This window comes from Magallana gigas, chromosome 3, assembly GCF_963853765.1.
Source record: "Magallana gigas chromosome 3, xbMagGiga1.1, whole genome shotgun sequence".
NCBI lineage: Eukaryota > Metazoa > Mollusca > Bivalvia > Ostreida > Ostreidae > Magallana > Magallana gigas.
Window position 1 is genome coordinate 30,922,240 of NC_088855.1, and position 19,157 is coordinate 30,941,396.

The window sequence follows — 19,157 nt, forward strand, 5'->3', positions numbered from 1 at the left end:
TTTGAAATATTTTACATTGTTTGCCGTCCGAACAAAATATTATCGGCTTGGCTAAATCTAAAGACTTTTCTAACCTTCAATTATTGAAGAATTCCTTTATATGAATAGACATTTTTTTCTTTATTAACATTTAAAATTAAAATGCCGGATCACTTAGGAGCTGACCAAAGAAAAACTAAGGAAGATAAAGATGAAGATAAACCTATACAAGGTTAACACAATTTCCTTAAGATTTGTAACGTTTGGAATACACCATTTAATGATTTGGTTATGTAGGCCGAATTTTCTCATAATTACAATTTTTAATGGTTGAAGCTTATAGTTCTTATCAGTTATGGACCCAAAAACCGATGACGCTTAAATGAAGAAATTCAATATTTTTCCCTTGAATCAATTTCAGTTGTGTTCCTTTGAAAAATGTTTGCTTTTTATTTAATCACCATGAAGGAAAGTCGAAAACAATGACTTTAGCAGGTCCAGTACAATCTCCAGATTTAGCTATATAGCTTGAATAAGCTAAATAGCTTTATTAAGCTATTCAGAGTAGCTTCATTTAGCTATTTTGTCATACATTTTTCTTAAATTTGTAATTTTATCAGTATATTAAAAAAATCGCACTTTAGTCCAGAGATAGTTTTTAACTTTGAACTGTTCTGTGAACGGGTGATACTAAAACAAGTCCCACGGAGAAAACAAGTCCCACGTAAGTCCCACATAAGTCCCACGGCAAATGCAGCTATATATCGATATAATTATGATTGATTATGATTAAATGTGATAAAATAATCATAATTAACACAACAAAATATTTTTATAAGCTTTTATTACGGATTTATAGACGAAAAATCAAAGATGTTGGTAAAGGTAGATAACTCGTACGTAGAATTCATACGGCAGCAGAAGAAATCTGTACACCCGCCGTTTATTGATGGATAATTCAAATTTTCTTTCACAAAATAAAATCTAATAGCAATAAAAAAAATGACTTTATATTCATTAAATAACACAAACTAAGTAAAAGTTGGGTAAGTAGACAACTCCTACGCAGAATGCATTCGCCGCCGAGAAAAGAGCACACCTGCCGCTTACCTGATGGGCGATCTTAATGTTTTACTTTTATTTTCTAACTTAAAAAATGAACATATTAATATTGATAAAAAAAAAATACCACATTTATTAATTAACACTCACTAAATTAGTAAAAATCATGAAAGTAAAAAAAAAATTACGCAGAATCCATAATCTAAACAACTAATTGCTATTTTTTATTGTATTTATTTATTTATTTATTTTTTGTATGTTAGTCTTTTATTTCATTGTACTAAAAAATGCATAGATAAAATTATATATTTCTTTACGCCAATTTAGAAAAAAAAAAGCGCGAATGACTAAAAAATAAAGGGAAATCTCTAACACAGAATTCTTACGACTGTGGATTTAAAATGTACGCCTGCCATTTATAGTTATGTCATTTTATTTGTAAAATATTTCAGATGGCTGTAAAGTTAACATTTTGCCTTATGATTATGTTCAGAAGAGAAGTTTACTTATTGCTGTGATTAATTTATTATATTACATGAAGTTGGGTGATACGAGTTTTATATAGTCCGTATATCACTCCTTTTAAGTTTGACGCAGTTCTGTTCTCTCTAAGAACTGTCATGTTGTAAATTTTGAATTTACTGGGTGGGTGTAAATACAAAATTTCCGACATGTGTAAATTTTGTATTTAAACCCACCCAGTAAATTCATGCGTTCATTCAGGGTATTTTTTGGGGGGTGGGGGGGGGGGGTATTCAGGTTTGTCGGGGGAGGGGGTCGAGGCATATTTTTGGTCACTTTACGATGAAAATTTACGAAATTTGATTTTTTTTTCCGGGGGGGGGGGGGGGGGGGGTCCACCCTATTTTCCGAATCCAATCTAGATCAGCTCATGAAAAGTCTGTTAGTGGTAAAAATCTTCCTAAAAGTAAAAGAAAAAATCTTGCATCTACTCCAAAAAAAAAAAGAAAAGAAAAGAAAAAAGAATGATGACTGAAATAAATACCGGTATTTGATGGAAGTTCATGAGTTATACTAACATATAGATGTATTGTTATTAAATTGTTATTGTCAGCAAGAACATGCATTCTAGTCTACGGCAGCTTACCGTTCACAAGTCTGTTCCACGATCTTTGGGTCTAAAGACCAACTCTGTTTTAAATGTTTTTTTCTACATAATGAATGAAAAATCGTGTTTCAAAAATAGAAACCAGCAGAGATCGTCATATTTTTCGAAACCCTTACGATAAAAGAGAAGGCTTTAAAAACAAGTATAAATATATAGTTGTTTGCTTGTCAATTTTCAGGAAGGAATCAAGCTGTTTTCTCGAAATTTCCATTATATTCCCCCAATTCATTCGGAAACCTATGGAAATCTATACATATGTTAAAAGTAACTTTCTACTGAAATAAATGTTTTCGACTTCTTATTTTATCGAATTATTCATAATAACAGCTAGAATCACACAATCGTATATGTATACAAGTATGTACTTGTATATTTATAAACATGCATTTCTTTCTCTCTTTCTTTGTCTTCCCTCCTTCTTTCACTTCATCTCTTTCTCTGTCTTCTCCATCCATCTCTCTCTCTTTCTTTCTTTCTCTCTTCAATAACGGAAAAACCATACAAACATCGAGAGAGAAAAATACTTATATATATACATATATGTAGTTGAACCTGCGTTTAACTGTTCTAGTACATGTATATTTTCAATACAATTAAAATACATGTATAGAGAAAACTATCAAGCAAACGGGATTGAATGTGTAGGAAAATAAATAAATAGCTATAGGACATGCACAAAAAATCTGTGCCAATATATCAATCATTTTCAAACTGATAGACATATTTTAATATTTTTGTAGCGAGTCGGTAAGAGTTCCACTGCAACATTCACATTCTAAATGTTCGAAAAGCAAAATGTCATTCCGACAATTTTAATGAATCACACTGAACAGAATGAATCGAAGGTCGAGAAATGTTTTACATTTGATAAAAACAGGGACGTGTATACGTCCCTGATAAAAAGAAAGTCAAGAATAATGCAAGAATAATGCATGGCTGCATTACCAAATATTATTGATTTTTTAATGTATATACATTTATTTATTGACATGTGTATATGTTTTTCATACGACAAACAATTATCACTTCACTTTCCCTCAAACGGTTACACGCAGAGTTTTGTATAAAAAAAAGAAAAGAAAAAAAAGAAGAAGCGGGACCATTGTCACAATCTGAACACAAACACGTTGATTAATGTATTTTTTTTTATCTCTATAAATCATGTACTAATTACAAAATAACTTGCTCATTATTTCCTTTACTACTTTACTATAATATTTGGGGCTAGTGGAAGGGGGGGGGGGGGCGGGCTACATGTCCAAAGATGATTGGTGATCGTTGGCTCTACCTATACACGTGTATATATACACGTGTTAGTTTCTTGTATATTCTGTGTGAATTGAACGGTTTTTTTGTCGCTTAAGAAACAATAGACCTTTACCTACCTGTATATTGGGAGACGACCGTGAAGCACAACGTGTACACAGCCCCCACACCATCTCTCTCTCTCTCTCTCTCTCTCTCTCTCTCTCTCTCTCTCTCTCTCTCTCTCTCTCTCTCAAATGTAGATCTACGAAACACAAAAAAGTTATGTTTCAAAATTCTATGCAGTCCACTTTTATTATTCCCGTTGATAGAGCAAGGTCGCTACATGCAACAGAATTATCAGAGTTTCTGACACCCAATTAAAACTTATATGTAATCTTTATGTGATCTATATGAAATTGAAGACGAATAACACTCAATCTTTATATATATCATGTACACTTACACTGAACACTTAATCAAAAAATATTATAAGCCATCAGTGTTTTAACTAGTCAAACTTAAGTATAATTTCTATAGTACATTCATAACCATAAACATTTAAACGTGTGTTACTATCTTCGAGAAGCTTATAAAATACAGAAAAACAAAATTGTTTTTGTAAAGGAAAGTATAATTCACTATTATTTACTAAACAGACCAGACATATATTAACCAAGAAGATTGCCATGTCATTGAGTTGAATCATTTTACAACGTTAAACATTGAACCGGGTGCTTTTTTTTCCTCCATTGAAAATTGAAACCAAAATATACCCGGTTACATTCGTTACACTGATATCATGCAATGTAAAATTTTGCTACAGTCATATGAATGACGTATGTAATGTTTGTTTTTGGAAACAAAATCAGGACTTGAAGATTTACATATAGTTTAGTGAACTAGGCAGTGAAAGTCTTAGATCTAGAAATGAAAAAGAACAGGCTAACGTATTTGTGTAAGCATTCCAGATTTTATAATTATTTGTTCTCCAAAATTCATAATTTTAGTAAATTTATATGGAGAAAGAATATACGTTTAAAGCAAAGTGCACGCACATGTTCGTATATACACAATCAGTTCTGTACAATGTTAGTAACTGTTTACATCTTGAAAAACTTGGAGAAGATGTAAGAATTTTTCTTTGGCTTTGTAGATGATTTTCGATCACATACTTTTCATGAGCTGAATCTAGATGGGATTCGGGGGTGGGGAGTTGGAGTTCCGCCCCCGTGGAACAAATCAAATTTCTTAAATTTCCTCGATCCCCTCCCTTAACAAACCTGAATATACCCCTCAAAAATATTCTGGATAAACGGATGGTTTTTATTACGTTTTAATATTAATAATAATCATGTATACGAGGGTTATTAGAAAAGTTCGCGGACAAGTTGACTTGTGAGCGGACTATTTACATAATACTATCGAAACTTTTCAGATTTAACTTTTATTTTCTAAGAAATATGAAACGTTTTGTTTGTTTTAAATGCACCATAAAAAATATACAGCTTAATTATTTGATGAATATGCTTCACGGAGCATGTCAGTTTTTTTTTAATTTTTTATATTTTGTACGCATTTTTCCTTATTAAGAAAATGTACCGTTGAAGTGCATAAAAATATTTTTAAACGATATTTCATATGACATCACAATAACTTATGAGGGTCAATTTATGAAAGTTTTAAGTTGAAGAATTTCTGACCGTTTTATCGCCGAACTTGGACGAACAACGCTTGAAAAATGAGTCAAAAACTTTGACGTCTGTTATATTTATGGACATCTTGGAGCACCGGGCCGTCATTTAATTTTGTATGCACGCAGGAAAATCTCCGATGGAGACCAAAGGGTTCTTATATGAATGCTACTATTTTTTTTTATAGGAAAAACGTTTACAACTTGAACCACAGAGGTTTAAAGATGGAAAAACTGGGTTTTTTTTAGCCCTTGCAGCACCCCCCCCCCCCCCCCCCCCCTACAGCCGGGATCTTGCACTTATAGATTTCGCTAATTTTCCTCATCTGAAGTCGAAACTGTGTAGACCGAAATTTTTGGACCTAAATGATCTACGATATGCCACAAAAGGCATTATACAAATGCTTGACAAATAATGGTATGAACGTGCATCTTATAAATCGGTTAAATGTCTTAAAAAGTGTGTGGAACTGAAAGGTGTTTACTTTGAAAAAGAGTAACATGTTTGACTTTCAGTTGTTTGACGTCACTTGACTTCGTGGAAATATGAAATGTTGCTCCGTAAATCTAATTCACGCAAAGTAAAAATCGCCGTATCTTTTGGGGAAAAAAATTAAATTCACATGATTTTTTGCATACTTATTTTCAAATGGTAGTCATTTAATAAAAAAACGCCATCCTACAAAGTTCACAGTAATTTTGCCGTAAATCACTGTCCGCGAAGTTTTCTAACAACCCTCGTACGTACAGTTGATTAAAAAAAAAACTAAGGTAATGAAAAAATCATATCCTTAATATAGGTAGGTATTCGACAAGGGTAATTTAAGCGTACACATGTACATTCCTTCGGGCTTGTGTGTTTCGTATAGACTAGTTCTTAAATCTTTCACTTTATCATAATTTATCATAAAAGCCTCAGTGAAGGCATAATAAATTTTTTTATTAATATGATCATTTTTAAGTTAGAAAATATAAAACATTAAAATAACCCATCAGGTAAGCGGCAGGAGTGCTCTTTTCTCGTCGGGCGAATGCATTCTGCGTATGAGTTGTCTACTTACCTGATTTTTACTTAGTTTGTGTTAATTAATGAATATAAAGTCAACTTTTTACTGCTATTAGATTTTATTTTGTTGGAGAAAATTAAAATTATCCATCAATTAAACGGCGGGCATATAGATTTCTTCTGCTACCGTATGAATTCTACGTACGAGTTATCTACCTTTACCAACATCTCTGATTTTTTGTCGATAAATCCGTAATAAAAGCTTATAAAAATATTTTGTTGTGTGAATTATAATTATTTTATCACATTTAATCATAATCAATCATAATTATATCGATATATAGCTGCATTTGCCGTGGGACTTACGTGGGACTTACGTGGGACTTGTTTTCCCCGTGGGACTTGTTTTAGTATCAGCGCTGTGAACCATGCATGTAATGATTACTCATCAATTTGCGTCTCCTTAAGAGACTTTGCACTTAAAGTTTTGGGGCAACTGATTCATGACCACACAGTTACAGTACTTACTTCTTGAATGAAATATAAATAAAGGAGGTCAGTTATGGTAAACAAGATAATTGATTGGTAATAATTTATTACAATGAGAAGAAATCATACTTATCCACGCCTCATTGCACACAAAGTGGTAAACAGTTACCCAAACAATGGAAATATATTTTTTGCTTATAAATGTTTAAAAGCTGCAGTGTTAAAAATATCTTTCATTGTGGTCAAGTTTATAATGGTCAATTGTGCAAATATGACTAGCAAGTTAATTGCGATTTTTTGTCCATTTCTTACAATAAATATTTTCTTTAAAAAACTGCACATAAATAGCTTTCTCAAGCTATTTTGAATAGCTTTATAAAGCTATAAAGCTTTTTCAAGCTATATAGCTAAATCTGGAGATTGTACTGGACCTGTTTAGACCACAGGCCTCTGAATTTCTATCAATAAGCTGATAAATTTAGGGGAGGAAAGAGATACTATAGTATATACCCTAACTATGTATAAATACACCAAGTATGCAACAACTTTTTAACCCCCTCGCCGATTTGGGCCGATTATTAAGAATATTAAAATTTTTTGAAGCAATAGAATACAAGAATTATATATGTTTTTGTAGCATTTTATTTCTCGTATGCCTCACACAAGGCAAAATCAAAATCACATATTTGTTGATAATAAAAGGGAATTCTATTTAAGACTCTTAAAAAAACGTAGAAATTTTCTTTACTTTTACCAAGTGAGTACAGCGATTGAATGAATTGTTTTCCCTGCAGTCAATTTTGATAATTGCTTAAAGCTATTCTTGTCTAGGACTTTGAGGGACTAAGGATAAACTTCATTATATTCATGGGTTTAAGGGTCTGAGGATAAACTTCATTATATTCAATGACATGGGTTTGAGACATAAAAGTAGATAAATTTGGCATTGATGTTATTAACAAAATGATGCATGCACTTTCCTCTTCTCACATATAACATTATAATGTAATTCATCAGGTAAAGTGTGAGTTAGTACTGTGTGGTAGGGACTGAAATGACCCCTTGTAATCATAATTACACTGCACTGATTACTTTGTACAGACATGCATTTGCATCCCCCACCAAAATTTCCTTTTTAACAAAATGGCATCTTACCTGGTTCTTACAATGGACCTTTAAGATTTATCTTTACAAGATTAATACATGTAACATCAAAAAAAAAATTCATTTCTGATGTCATTTACTGCTGTTAAGTGCAACTATAGAATGAGACAAATAGTTGAAATATAACTAGTAATTGCAAATCATCTACAAAACAATCTAATATCCCTGAAACACTTTTAAAAATATTGAATTTTGGGGCAAATCTGTAATCATATATATTTCTTTGTATCTTTAAATCCTTTTCTTTCAACAACATATGCAGATTAGATTGATAAACGTTACTTTAAAAAAAAAAAATTCTTTAATTCCAAGTCCTTTTATAGGCAATGAAAAATCATGCATTTGTTTATTGAAATACATGTATTAAGATACAGAGTAAGACAAAAATAAGTTAATATACACAATGCATTTTGCCACTTATTTTTTCTTCTTCTTTTTTTTTTAGCATTGGATGAAGGGGATATTGCCTTGTTAAAAACATATGTAAGTATATATTATATATTTACATTGTTTAGATGAAATAAGAAAATTAAAGTTGTTCTTCAGCTGTTAAAATATTTTTTTATAAATATCAAAATTGTCAAGCATAACAAAGACTACCAGCAATTTTATTTGCAGACTACATACATGTACATTTTAAAAGAATAATATTTATTAAAGAAATGAATTTAATAGTTTTTCTATTGATCGGCATATCAAAGGAAAAATTGACAGGAAAACTTCATCAATGCGCGTGTGAAATAATTTGAATTTTTGGGAGTTGATTTTTAATCAACTCTCCTATGCAGTCACTCGGACAAACCGAAAGTGAAACAGTGGTTGGACCTCAGCACAAATCATTGCTCCTGACAAGACTTAGTTCTTGAAAATAATTAATGAATTCGATGTAATGTATGCTAAAGCATTGTTTTTCAAGGAAACTTAGTTACAAATACCTTAAAAATAGTCAGATTTTAAATGGTACGAACAATTTAAATATTTTTTGTAGTCGTATGTATTCCTACGCCAGAGTTCAATATAGTAGTCTCGTTCAACTCGACGCTCGGCTGTCTCCGTAAACCCTTGTCGGAGATTTACGGTGTCAGCCGAGCGTTTGGTTGAATGAGACTAGAGTTCAATATTGCTTGGATCCATACAATTTTCGAGAAATATTTCTACAACTGATACATAGTTTGATTAAGTTAATTTTATCTTTAAATATTATTTAACATGATTCATATGGAGGTTTCTCGACATTCTAGTCGAAAAAGTTCAAAAATTCACATTATAAAAATATGCGTAATTCAAATTAGAAACTACGTATACATGTACTTGTCATGCAAAATAACATATCATTGATTTTAAAATAAATAAACATCGACAAAATCAACTCCCGTCAGTTCTTCAGTACTTTGATTAATACATGCACTGCATATTTTTGAGTTAGATACATCTTATAAAGCAACACCTTTCCATCTAAATCCTGATAGGTGATAGTGAAGTCACAATTTTGTTATTTTGCTGTGCTCAGTTTGATTGATCTTTTACAGGGAGTTGGTCAGTACAGTAAAGCCATTAAAAGTGTTGAAGAAGACATTCAAAATGGAGTCAAGAAAGTAAATGAGTTGGCAGGTATGTTAAAAGTAACTTAATGTGATTCCATCTGGAAACAATGGGGACAAAATTCATCAGATTCTTTTTATTACACTTCCATTGCACGTGTGCTTTTGACTTTTGTGTAACCCAATGAAAGTTATATTTCTTTACTTTAAAATCATAGCACTGGTATTGAATTTATATATTATATACCCATATTTACTGGCTTTGAGGATGATTGCAAGTTTATTGTCCACTGAGACAGCAACTTTTCACGAGGTGAAACCGAGAGAAAAAGTTGCTGGTGAGGGGGACAATAAACTTCCTATCCTCTAAATAGTCAGTAAATAGGTATCTTATTATACCAATTAAAACGTAATTTGTCAACAATGCAGATTTTCTTGATGGTAAACAAATTAAGAGTTATCAGACTTTGAATTTAATGAGCGACTAGTATTACACCCGAGGTGTTTCGAGATTAAAATCGAATGCCATCGGTGAATAGTTTCAATGACTAATCACCATGGGCAAATAGCACAGAAACATTTTCACAATTAGATAGAACAGCATGTTTATATGTCATAATTTTACATAGAAAATTTACACAGAGATGTTATAAAATTTGATAGCCCAAAAATTTGAACCAAGCAACTTTAGCTATAATGATTTATCAGTGATGTCAATTTAATTTAATAATATAATAATAAAATAAGTGTCTAGTCTTCATCCTATGAAACCAAAACAGGAAATATGTTTACCGGTATATTAGTCTAGATTTAATACATTCCGAGAACCAATAGACAGTGTTAATAAATTAGTGGTTACATTCTGAGTATACGTCAATGATATAAATATAAACTAGGAAACATTTTTATTAGCTCACTGAGATGAAGTGTTGATAAACATTGTATCTTATAATACCGTATGAAATTAGCATATGATTATCATATAATTTTTCAACAAATGATATACAGTATTTTGTCAAAACAGTATCAATGAATATCCAAGATCATTAAGCATGATTCATATAATATGATAAAGGTGGTCTCATACAGGTGATGCGTCATAAAGGTGATGCCTCGTCTTGGTGAGCTTTGTAATCTGTGATTACCTATGTTTTGATGAGAAAAAAAGTGTCTGTATGCAGGGAAAAGTCTCATATACTGGGTATAGGCCTCTTGAGATTACAATTAATTCGTTGTTAATTTTTTTTTTTTTTTTGCAATAAATAATTTTTCACATAGACACACTCACACAATCTCATCAGGAATATACAATAAATAGCTTGGGGAATATAGTTGATACAACAAGCATAGAAAAATAAGTATACAAGTCTACTCTTGAAAAATATTTTTCCACAAAGACCATCTTTTGTCAAATATTTTCATTTCAGAATTTTTCTAAGATACACATTTTTCAATTTCATATTTCACTTTTAAGTACCATAACGTAATAAACCAGATAAATATGGAAGTTTTTTTTGTTTAGGAGAGTAAAAAATGTATAGTTTTCCATATAAAATAAGGAAAATCACAACCATGTTTGTGTCTAGAAGAGGACAATCTTCAAAAATAACATTTGATATATTGAAACCAATTCTTTCTGAAGAAGTAGTTTGTTTTGTTTAGAACTGTAAAAAATGTATAGTTTTCCATATAAAATAAGGAAATTCACAACCATATTTGTGTCTACAAGAGGACAATTAATCTTCAAAAATAACATTTGATATATTGAAACCAATTCTTTCTGAAGTAGTATTACAGTAAAACTCGGTTATAGCGAGGTCCGTTATATCTGTGATTCGTTATATGCAATAATAACTATAACGAATTTACTATATAAATGTATTCTTTTACAAGACTATATTTTTTTGCTAATTGAGGCTTAAAAAAAATGCATTTATTTGATACCTTTAGCAAACAGATTGTGAATTGAAAAATTTATATGAAATTAAATTCATTCAAATAATTATGTTAAATGGTAGTGAAAACTTTTTAAACTGTAAAGAAATTTGTTATAAAAGTGTTAAATTTTGTTATTATTCACCTCTACGGTACTCAAAATCAGTTCGCTATATCCATAAATTCGTTATATCCGAATTTGTTATAACCGTAAAATTTTGCAAAGATTTGTTAAGAATTTAAGGGGGACTCAAAAAAACTTTTCTATGTCCGAAAATTCGCTATATCCGTGTTTGTATTAAACAAGTTTTAGTGTATATATATGTGAGTACTAAACTGATTCCACATAGCTAATGAATGGGAACAACTAATGAAAATATTCTCAAAAGTTTCAGTAGAATTCCCACAGAATGTGCAATCATCATTATCAATAGCTTTTATCTTCTTCAGAACATTTTTAACTGGGAGAATTCCGTGTAAAGTCCTATACTGGAACCATTGAGTAGCAGCATCTTTGTTAATAAATTTGTTAGTTTGTTTGACACCAACAAATTTGTAGGATCTAATGTGGATTATTTTGTATTTTGTTTATTTCTACAACAGGAATCAAGGAGTCTGACACAGGGTTAGCCCCCCCTGCATTGTGGGATTTGGCTGCAGACAAACAGACACTTCAAAGTGAGTACTAACAACGAGGAATGTAATCAGTGTAACAGCTACTGTATACAGGGAAATATTCGCCCCCGTTTTATTTTCGCCCCTTTCGCCTCGTTGTCAGTGGGCGAATTTAAGATTGGGCGAATTCCAATGTCTCCTATTCTATCTCTTTTAACACCAATTGCTGGGTGAATTAAAGACTGGGCGAAACTGTTTGCAAGTGTAAAAAGGTGAAAATTACACGAGGCGAAAATAACCCTGTAAACAATAGTCTGTACTGATGCTGTCTTGGTTCTATATATGAGATATGTTTGTAAATATTGTATCTAGTTAAGGTTTTTAACTTATTAAATAAATGGATCTCAAAATTATTGGTATTTATTATATGTTATATAATATAGAAACAAAAATCAAACTTGTCTTCATGTAAAAGTGAATCCATTTCCTCTGTTTATTTTTAAAAATAAAATATCAGGAGTAGTAATCATGCACCTACATCTTGGTAACAGGTCATTACAGGTGTAACATGTGTTTTTTTCCTTTTACAGACGAACAGCCTCTGCAAGTAGCAAGGTGTACTAAGATCATTAACGCAGATTCCGATGACCCTAAATACATTATCAATGTCAAACAATTTGCCAAGTTTGTGGTGGACTTGGGAGACCAGGTGGCCCCCACCGACATAGAGGAGGGGATGAGAGTGGGGTAACTAGGCAACAAGATTTTTACCTTAGCAATAATTCTTTGAACAGAAGTGGACGACCATAAATAATAAAATAATAATAATAATTTGAATAGAATATGGATGGCCAGAAATTATGATTTGAATAGAAATTGAATTGCCAGAAATAGGAAACATCTGAACTAGGAAGAATATTACATTTTTCTATCCAGATGTTTAATTTGTTGATTTAATTCAAAATGTAAGATGTTGTCAATTTAAAAATAAATATTCCTGTTTTAATGCAACAAATATTATTGGTTGTGATGATAACAGGGTTGACAGAAACAAATACCAGATTCATATTCCCTTGCCCCCAAAGATCGACCCCTCAGTGACCATGATGCAGGTAGAGGAGAAGCCGGACGTGACGTACAGTGACGTGGGAGGATGTAAGGAACAGATCGAAAAGTTACGCGAAGTGGTGGAGACCCCTCTCCTACATGTAAGTTACACTCCCACCAAGAAGTAGTGAAGACCTCTCTCCTATATGTAAGTTACAATCCTACCCAGAAGTAGTGGAGACCTCTCTCCTATATGTAAGTTACAATCCTACCAAGGAGTAGTGATGAGACCTCTCCTATATGTAAGTTACACTCCTACCAGGAAGTAGTGGAGACCTCTCTCCTATATGTAAGTTTCAATCCTACCAAGAAGTGGTGGAGACCCCTCTTTTATCTGTAAGTTGCACTTAAATGGCAGATCTCTCTTTGAACAAAACTAGCATGAAATCAACTTGCAGTGTATTGTGGGCATTAAGCCCCACTTTTACTCAAACTTGTAACAATAATTTTCAAAGTTTAATGTTATTTAAGGTGGTTTCATATTATCAACTTTGAACATGTAAAGATACATTCACTCCTTAGTATTTTATTTTTTACCACCACTGGGGACAGCACAGAAAGTTGAATTGTTTGTCTTCACAAAAGTCAAAAATAAACTATGAAAAACTGTTAATACCTATAAGACATACATATGTAAGTAGCTTAACACAGTAAATGCAATACATATTCTCTGTCATGCAAAATCTTGGTCTCTATATTTCAGCCCGAGCGTTTTGTGAACCTTGGTATTGAGCCTCCGAAAGGAGTCCTGTTGTTTGGACCTCCGGGGACTGGAAAAACACTCTGTGCCCGAGCAGTGGCAAATAGAACAGATGCCTGCTTCATTCGTGTGATTGGTTCGGAATTGGTGCAAAAATATGTTGGCGAGGTAAAAGACTCTTAAAGTATCTGTTAATTGTTCAAAATAACATACAATGAATGTCAGTGATATCATTATACCAACATATACATGTAGTTCTACAAAGTTTGATAAATGTAAATGATTTTGATTTATTCTTTCTTAAGGATTTTCATTTATTCTCTCTTTTTTCTTGAACTGTAGGGCGCCCGAATGGTACGAGAACTGTTTGAAATGGCCAGAAATAAGAAAGCTTGTATTATTTTCTTTGATGAAATTGATGCAGTTGGAGGTATGCTTAGAAACATTCAGAAACATTTGTATAGCAATATATAATTTGAAACAGTACACATAGGTCATGTTGTTTTCTTACTTAGATAGAGGAATTTTCTCAATGAAAATTAGGTTAAGTATGGATTATTTTAAATCTTCATTTTATCTGAGTCATGTTATGACTGTTTTCTTTTTGCCTGTCATTGTGGCTTGTAAAACATATGTTGTGTGGCAAATGTCAATCAAAAACATTTTAACGTTTTAGCTCACCTGAGCTGAAAGTTCAAGTTGAAGTAGGGCCAAAAATTCCATTGCCTTTGTGTGTAGGATTTATATTCTGGAAAAATGACTGAGAACTTCCACATGTCTCAGATAAATTCTATTGTCAGTGACACCATGTGTAAAATATCAGATAAAAGTTCAATTCAAAATTAAAGAGCATTTCAATCGAAAATGGCAACTTTGAATACTAAGATGTTTAGAATTTTTAGCCGCACTGCAAACATTCATTTATCAATTTAGAATTTTAAATAATTCAGAAAAAAAAATTTTTTTAAATGTGGCTTTACTGAGATTACCATCATATGGTATTTAAATTTCATTCTTGCCGGGTAGATGAAGTGGTCAAAACCAAACATGCCTGCACACTTATTAAGGTAATTATCCATACGTCACAAAACAACGTCTGACGTAATTCACGCGTTATTACGTTTTTTCCGTGCCCGATCTAATCGAAACCTAACGCTAAAAGGTGTACATGTGTTTCAAAACAAAAAAATCAAGCTGATCTAGAAATTAATTCAAAACAAATTTATTAAAAATCCTGAAAACTGCAATCAATTAGCATATTACTCAGCGAAATGAAAATTTGACTGGGTTGTGTCGATTGAGTACTCGTTTTGAAAATATAGACCGCTTACTTTTGTCCTGCATAAACATCAATTCATTACAAGGCTGAACTCAATCCAATTCTTTGAACATTAATCCCTGAAAGTCCATAAACATCCAAAATGAAATCCTGACCGAGATCTATATATATTCTAGTGCATAAATAAGGGAGATAAATACACAAGGGGAAATAATTTGACTTATTTCATCTTTATCCTATATTCGCTTAGCAAAGAGCATAGATATATTTTCAACAACAAAAAATGTTTTTAGAATTAAAATCATGCGCTGAAGAAAAGTTATTTCATTTTAAGAACAGTCTTTAAAACCATTAAAAAAAAGGTTGAATAGAGGTTCTGTCTTAAAGGCATATCAGGTAGTTAGCATTATCCACGCGTGTGACTGCAATTTCTAAATACCGATCTCGATCCATCATACTTACCGATATCCAAAGATACAATCTTTTGCGGTTTAAATAATACAGATTAATCAACAGTTTGTTTAAATCATGTTTTCTAATTAACAATAATTTTAACATATTTTTTTAGAATGATGAAATAATAAACCTATGCACAATTTAATTTTTACGGATCTTTTTTCAAAATATATATTTTAATGATTTTTACCCAAAATACGCCCATTGTGATGCTGAAAAGGCCGGTCCCTTGGGTAATTTTATTTCCAGTTGATTAAGGGCGTTAAGGTTTAAATAACATCAAAATTTTAGAGAATTCTGTACGTAAATAAAATTATAAGAGCTTAAATTCTCTTTGAAAATTTATTTCATTTTATCTCATTTGTATGCGGATTTATCTTTTTTTGATAAATAAGCAAGTGTAACATAAAAATTTTTGTTTTGAAATAATAATTCCTTTATTTTACATAGGATATAAGTCAAGAAATGATTTTGTGAAATTCAAATTTCAGGCTTAGGCTTATATTCTTTATGTATGAAAAAGCGCCATTTTCTGCAATCGGTTCTATATTAGCAACGACCCTAGCTCTTATAATACCGATGGACCACCCAACAGGGTAAAATTTGATGAGAAGATATCCTCAGATACATGTTTGAAAAATATGAAAAAATTCTGTACGCATTTTATTTATCTAGTGGGGTATGGACCATTACCTTAAACAGTCCTTGTATAAATACGATTAATGTATATGTACCAGTGTATCAAAAATATGTAAATATGTTGTTGTAATGCATTGTCTAAAAATCTGGATAATCAATTTGGTGTTTTGATGGACAGGTGCCCGCTTTGACGATGGAGCAGGTGGAGATAACGAAGTACAGAGGACAATGTTGGAGCTAATTAACCAACTGGACGGCTTTGACCCCCGCGGTAACATCAAAGTTTTGATGGCCACCAACAGACCCGACACCTTAGACCCTGCTCTGATGAGACCGGGGCGTCTTGACAGGAAAATCGAGTTCGGCCTCCCAGACTTGGAGGTACATAGAAAGAAGAACTAAAAGTTAGATGATGTGAAACATCTGAATTTTAAAATTCATTGTGCCTACATTGCACATGTTATGTGCAATGTAGGCACAATGAATTTAAATCGTGCCCATGCCTGCATGTTTGTCCATTACTATCAATCGAGTGTCAAAAGTAACCTTTCACCTGAATACAACTTAACTCTGTCAACCTATCCATATACTAGTATCTTTATATACTTGTGTTATAACCAATTAAATAATGCACAGGCCATTATTTATAATGATTGAAGGACATTTCTCTGGATCTTGTTGTATGTTACCATTAAGGCCCATAGGCCTATTGTCTATTTTTTCCATGGAATCAAGTCAGAGGATGTGAACACTGTTCACACATTAATGTACTATGTAGGTCCCACAGAAATGTTTTTTAAACTTTTGTATTTGAGTTTAAGGTTAAATGGAGAATGTTTAAGCTGAATAAAGCCATTCTCATTGTCAATTTTTAGTTCTTTGATTCAAAGGTATAACAGGTTGGTCTGTTTTTTGGATGAGATCATGAATATTTAATTACCAATAAATGATTGGGGTTTTTTTTCTCTTGCAGGGAAGATCTCACATTTTTAAGATCCATGCAAGGTCAATGAGTGTTGAAAAAGACATCCGATATGAATTACTGGCAAGACTTTGTCCCAACAGCACAGGTAAGTCTGTCTGAAATCAATTAATTACCTGCAGAACTAGAACTGTACAAAAAATATCAGTTTTTGTGAGGAAGTTAAAGAAACAAGTACAAAACTTTTTTCCTATAAATTAAAGTTTTTAGCTTGCATGTACAAAAAGTAGCTCTCCAAAATATCAACCCAAATTTTCATGATTTCAGAGCTACATATATTATAATAGATCTGTAGTCATATATACACTGTATGTTTATTTCAGTAACTATACTAACTGTATGCATTGTTCGTTTAGAAAATCAATCAGTAGCACCACTGTTGTCAAAAGACAGATGCTTTATTTGATACAATACCAATTCTGGAATGTTTGTACTTTTCACAGGTGCGGAAATTCGAAGTGTATGCACAGAAGCTGGAATGTTTGCCATCAGAGCACGAAGGAAAATGGCAACTGAAAAAGACTTTTTGGAAGCTGTCAACAAAGTGATTAAGGCTTACGCTAAATTCAGTTCTACACCCCGATACATGACCTACAATTAAAAAATGAATGTCTATCTCTCAAAATAATTTGTGAATTTAATAGTTAAAAATGACCTTTAACTTGTTTATTTGAACAATATGTGCAAGTACATGATGCATTAGTTTTCATCTTTATCAATAAAATGATTCTTTAGTTTTTCATGTGGTTTTGCAACGATCAGCCCACATGAAAAGCTAAAGGAAGCAAGCCATTAACCATTTATATTTACTTGCCTTTATTGTAACCATTTTCCACTTTTTTCAATTGTTCATTTAAAATGAGTGATAATACATAAACTGAACATTGTGTTGCATAGGAGGAACAGCAAATGTGTCTGTATAATTATGCAAAGCTCACACCTCAGTGACTCCATACCTTATAGACGAGGTTTGCTGAATTGATGAAAGAGGACCAATTTTTACATAGGAAAAGAATTTCAATTCTCAAAAATTCAAATAATCAACATGATATTTCTTATATACGAGCATCTTAACATATTTTTGATTCTCCATTGTTTAGAATATGCCCCCCCCCCCCTGGACAATTTTTGGACTCCTCCAGGTGCTAAAAGTTTTATGTATAAGGTTTATAGATATATGAACAAATGTTTAAGATCTTCTTTAGAACTGCAATGCTCAATATATGATACGACTATGAAATCAACCTGTTACAAAAGGGACCTAATGTTTAACATAAGAATATCTAGAACAATTTTTAAAATCTTTTGATACAGAATCTATCCTACTACATTGTCCAGATACATATATTTCATATATGACTCCATATATCTGATTTCATGATGGCTATTGTTGCTCAGATAGTTCTATGGCCCATCGGCCTCTTGTTATTCTTCTCATTTTTTTCTATTTTTCTCCTCAGGTGACTTTTTTGTTACGAGATTTATCCAAACAATTAAAACTTTAATTAACTGGTTATTAAGGTAATGATACTATATGACCCTAAAAACTCTTAGAACGTACAAAGTCATTGCCCTTTGAGAAGGCTTTGTGGTTACTTCAATTCCTAATACGACATACATCACAAGTATAATGATACATTTATTTTTGAGCTGTTACTTTTTAATAGACTAAGTTCAAACTATAGCAACAATGTTTGATAGAAACTATAGCAACAATGTTTGATGGAAATTTTTTTACAAGAGCTTGGACTATAGCAACAATGTTTGATAGAAACTATAGCAACAATGTTTGATGGAAAAATTTTTACAAGAGCTTGGACTATAGCAACAATGTTTGATAAAAACTATAGCAACAATGTTTGATGGAAAATTTTTTGCAAGAGCTTGGAATATAGCAACAATGTTTGATAGAAACTATAGCAACAATGTTTGATGGAAATTTTTTTTACAAGAGCTTGGACTTTGGGTAGTTGTGTCAAACAGCACTGTGACATAGGTCTGTCTATTTCAATGCTGGTCACTCAGCCACGGCTCTTTGAAATCAAGAAGATTTGTCTGGCTTTTGAACTACGACTATGCAATCTGTGCATATTTTGCTTGAAATCGCCTCATTTTCACTTGTTTTGACGCAATAAA

General features: G+C 32.0%; 1 protein-coding gene across 1 annotated transcript; it reads left to right on the plus strand.

Annotated features, from left to right (window-relative positions):
• Positions 1–58: 58 nt before the first annotated feature.
• LOC105338316 (26S proteasome regulatory subunit 7) lies at positions 59–17,818 on the plus strand. The gene is made up of 11 exons (XM_066079308.1): positions 59–211; positions 8,213–8,250; positions 9,297–9,378; positions 11,847–11,921; positions 12,449–12,605; positions 12,898–13,066; positions 13,669–13,833; positions 14,008–14,095; positions 16,218–16,420; positions 17,013–17,109; positions 17,465–17,818. The coding sequence occupies exons 1-11, from the start codon at positions 142–144 to the stop codon at positions 17,620–17,622; spliced, it is 1,302 nt and encodes a 433-aa protein (XP_065935380.1). The 5' UTR covers positions 59–141; the 3' UTR covers positions 17,623–17,818.
• Positions 17,819–19,157: the final 1,339 nt, after the last annotated feature.

Bases quoted from the DNA above. Each gene is read 5' to 3' on its own strand.
- LOC105338316 (XM_066079308.1), top strand. From the start codon at position 142: ATGCCGGATCACTTAGGAGCTGACCAAAGAAAAACTAAGGAAGATAAA. The intron at 12,606-12,897 runs GTAACTAGGCAA...TGATGATAACAG, and splicing joins GAGGAGGGGATGAGAGTGGG to GGTTGACAGAAACAAATACC. The intron at 17,110-17,464 runs GTAAGTCTGTCT...TACTTTTCACAG, and splicing joins ACTTTGTCCCAACAGCACAG to GTGCGGAAATTCGAAGTGTA.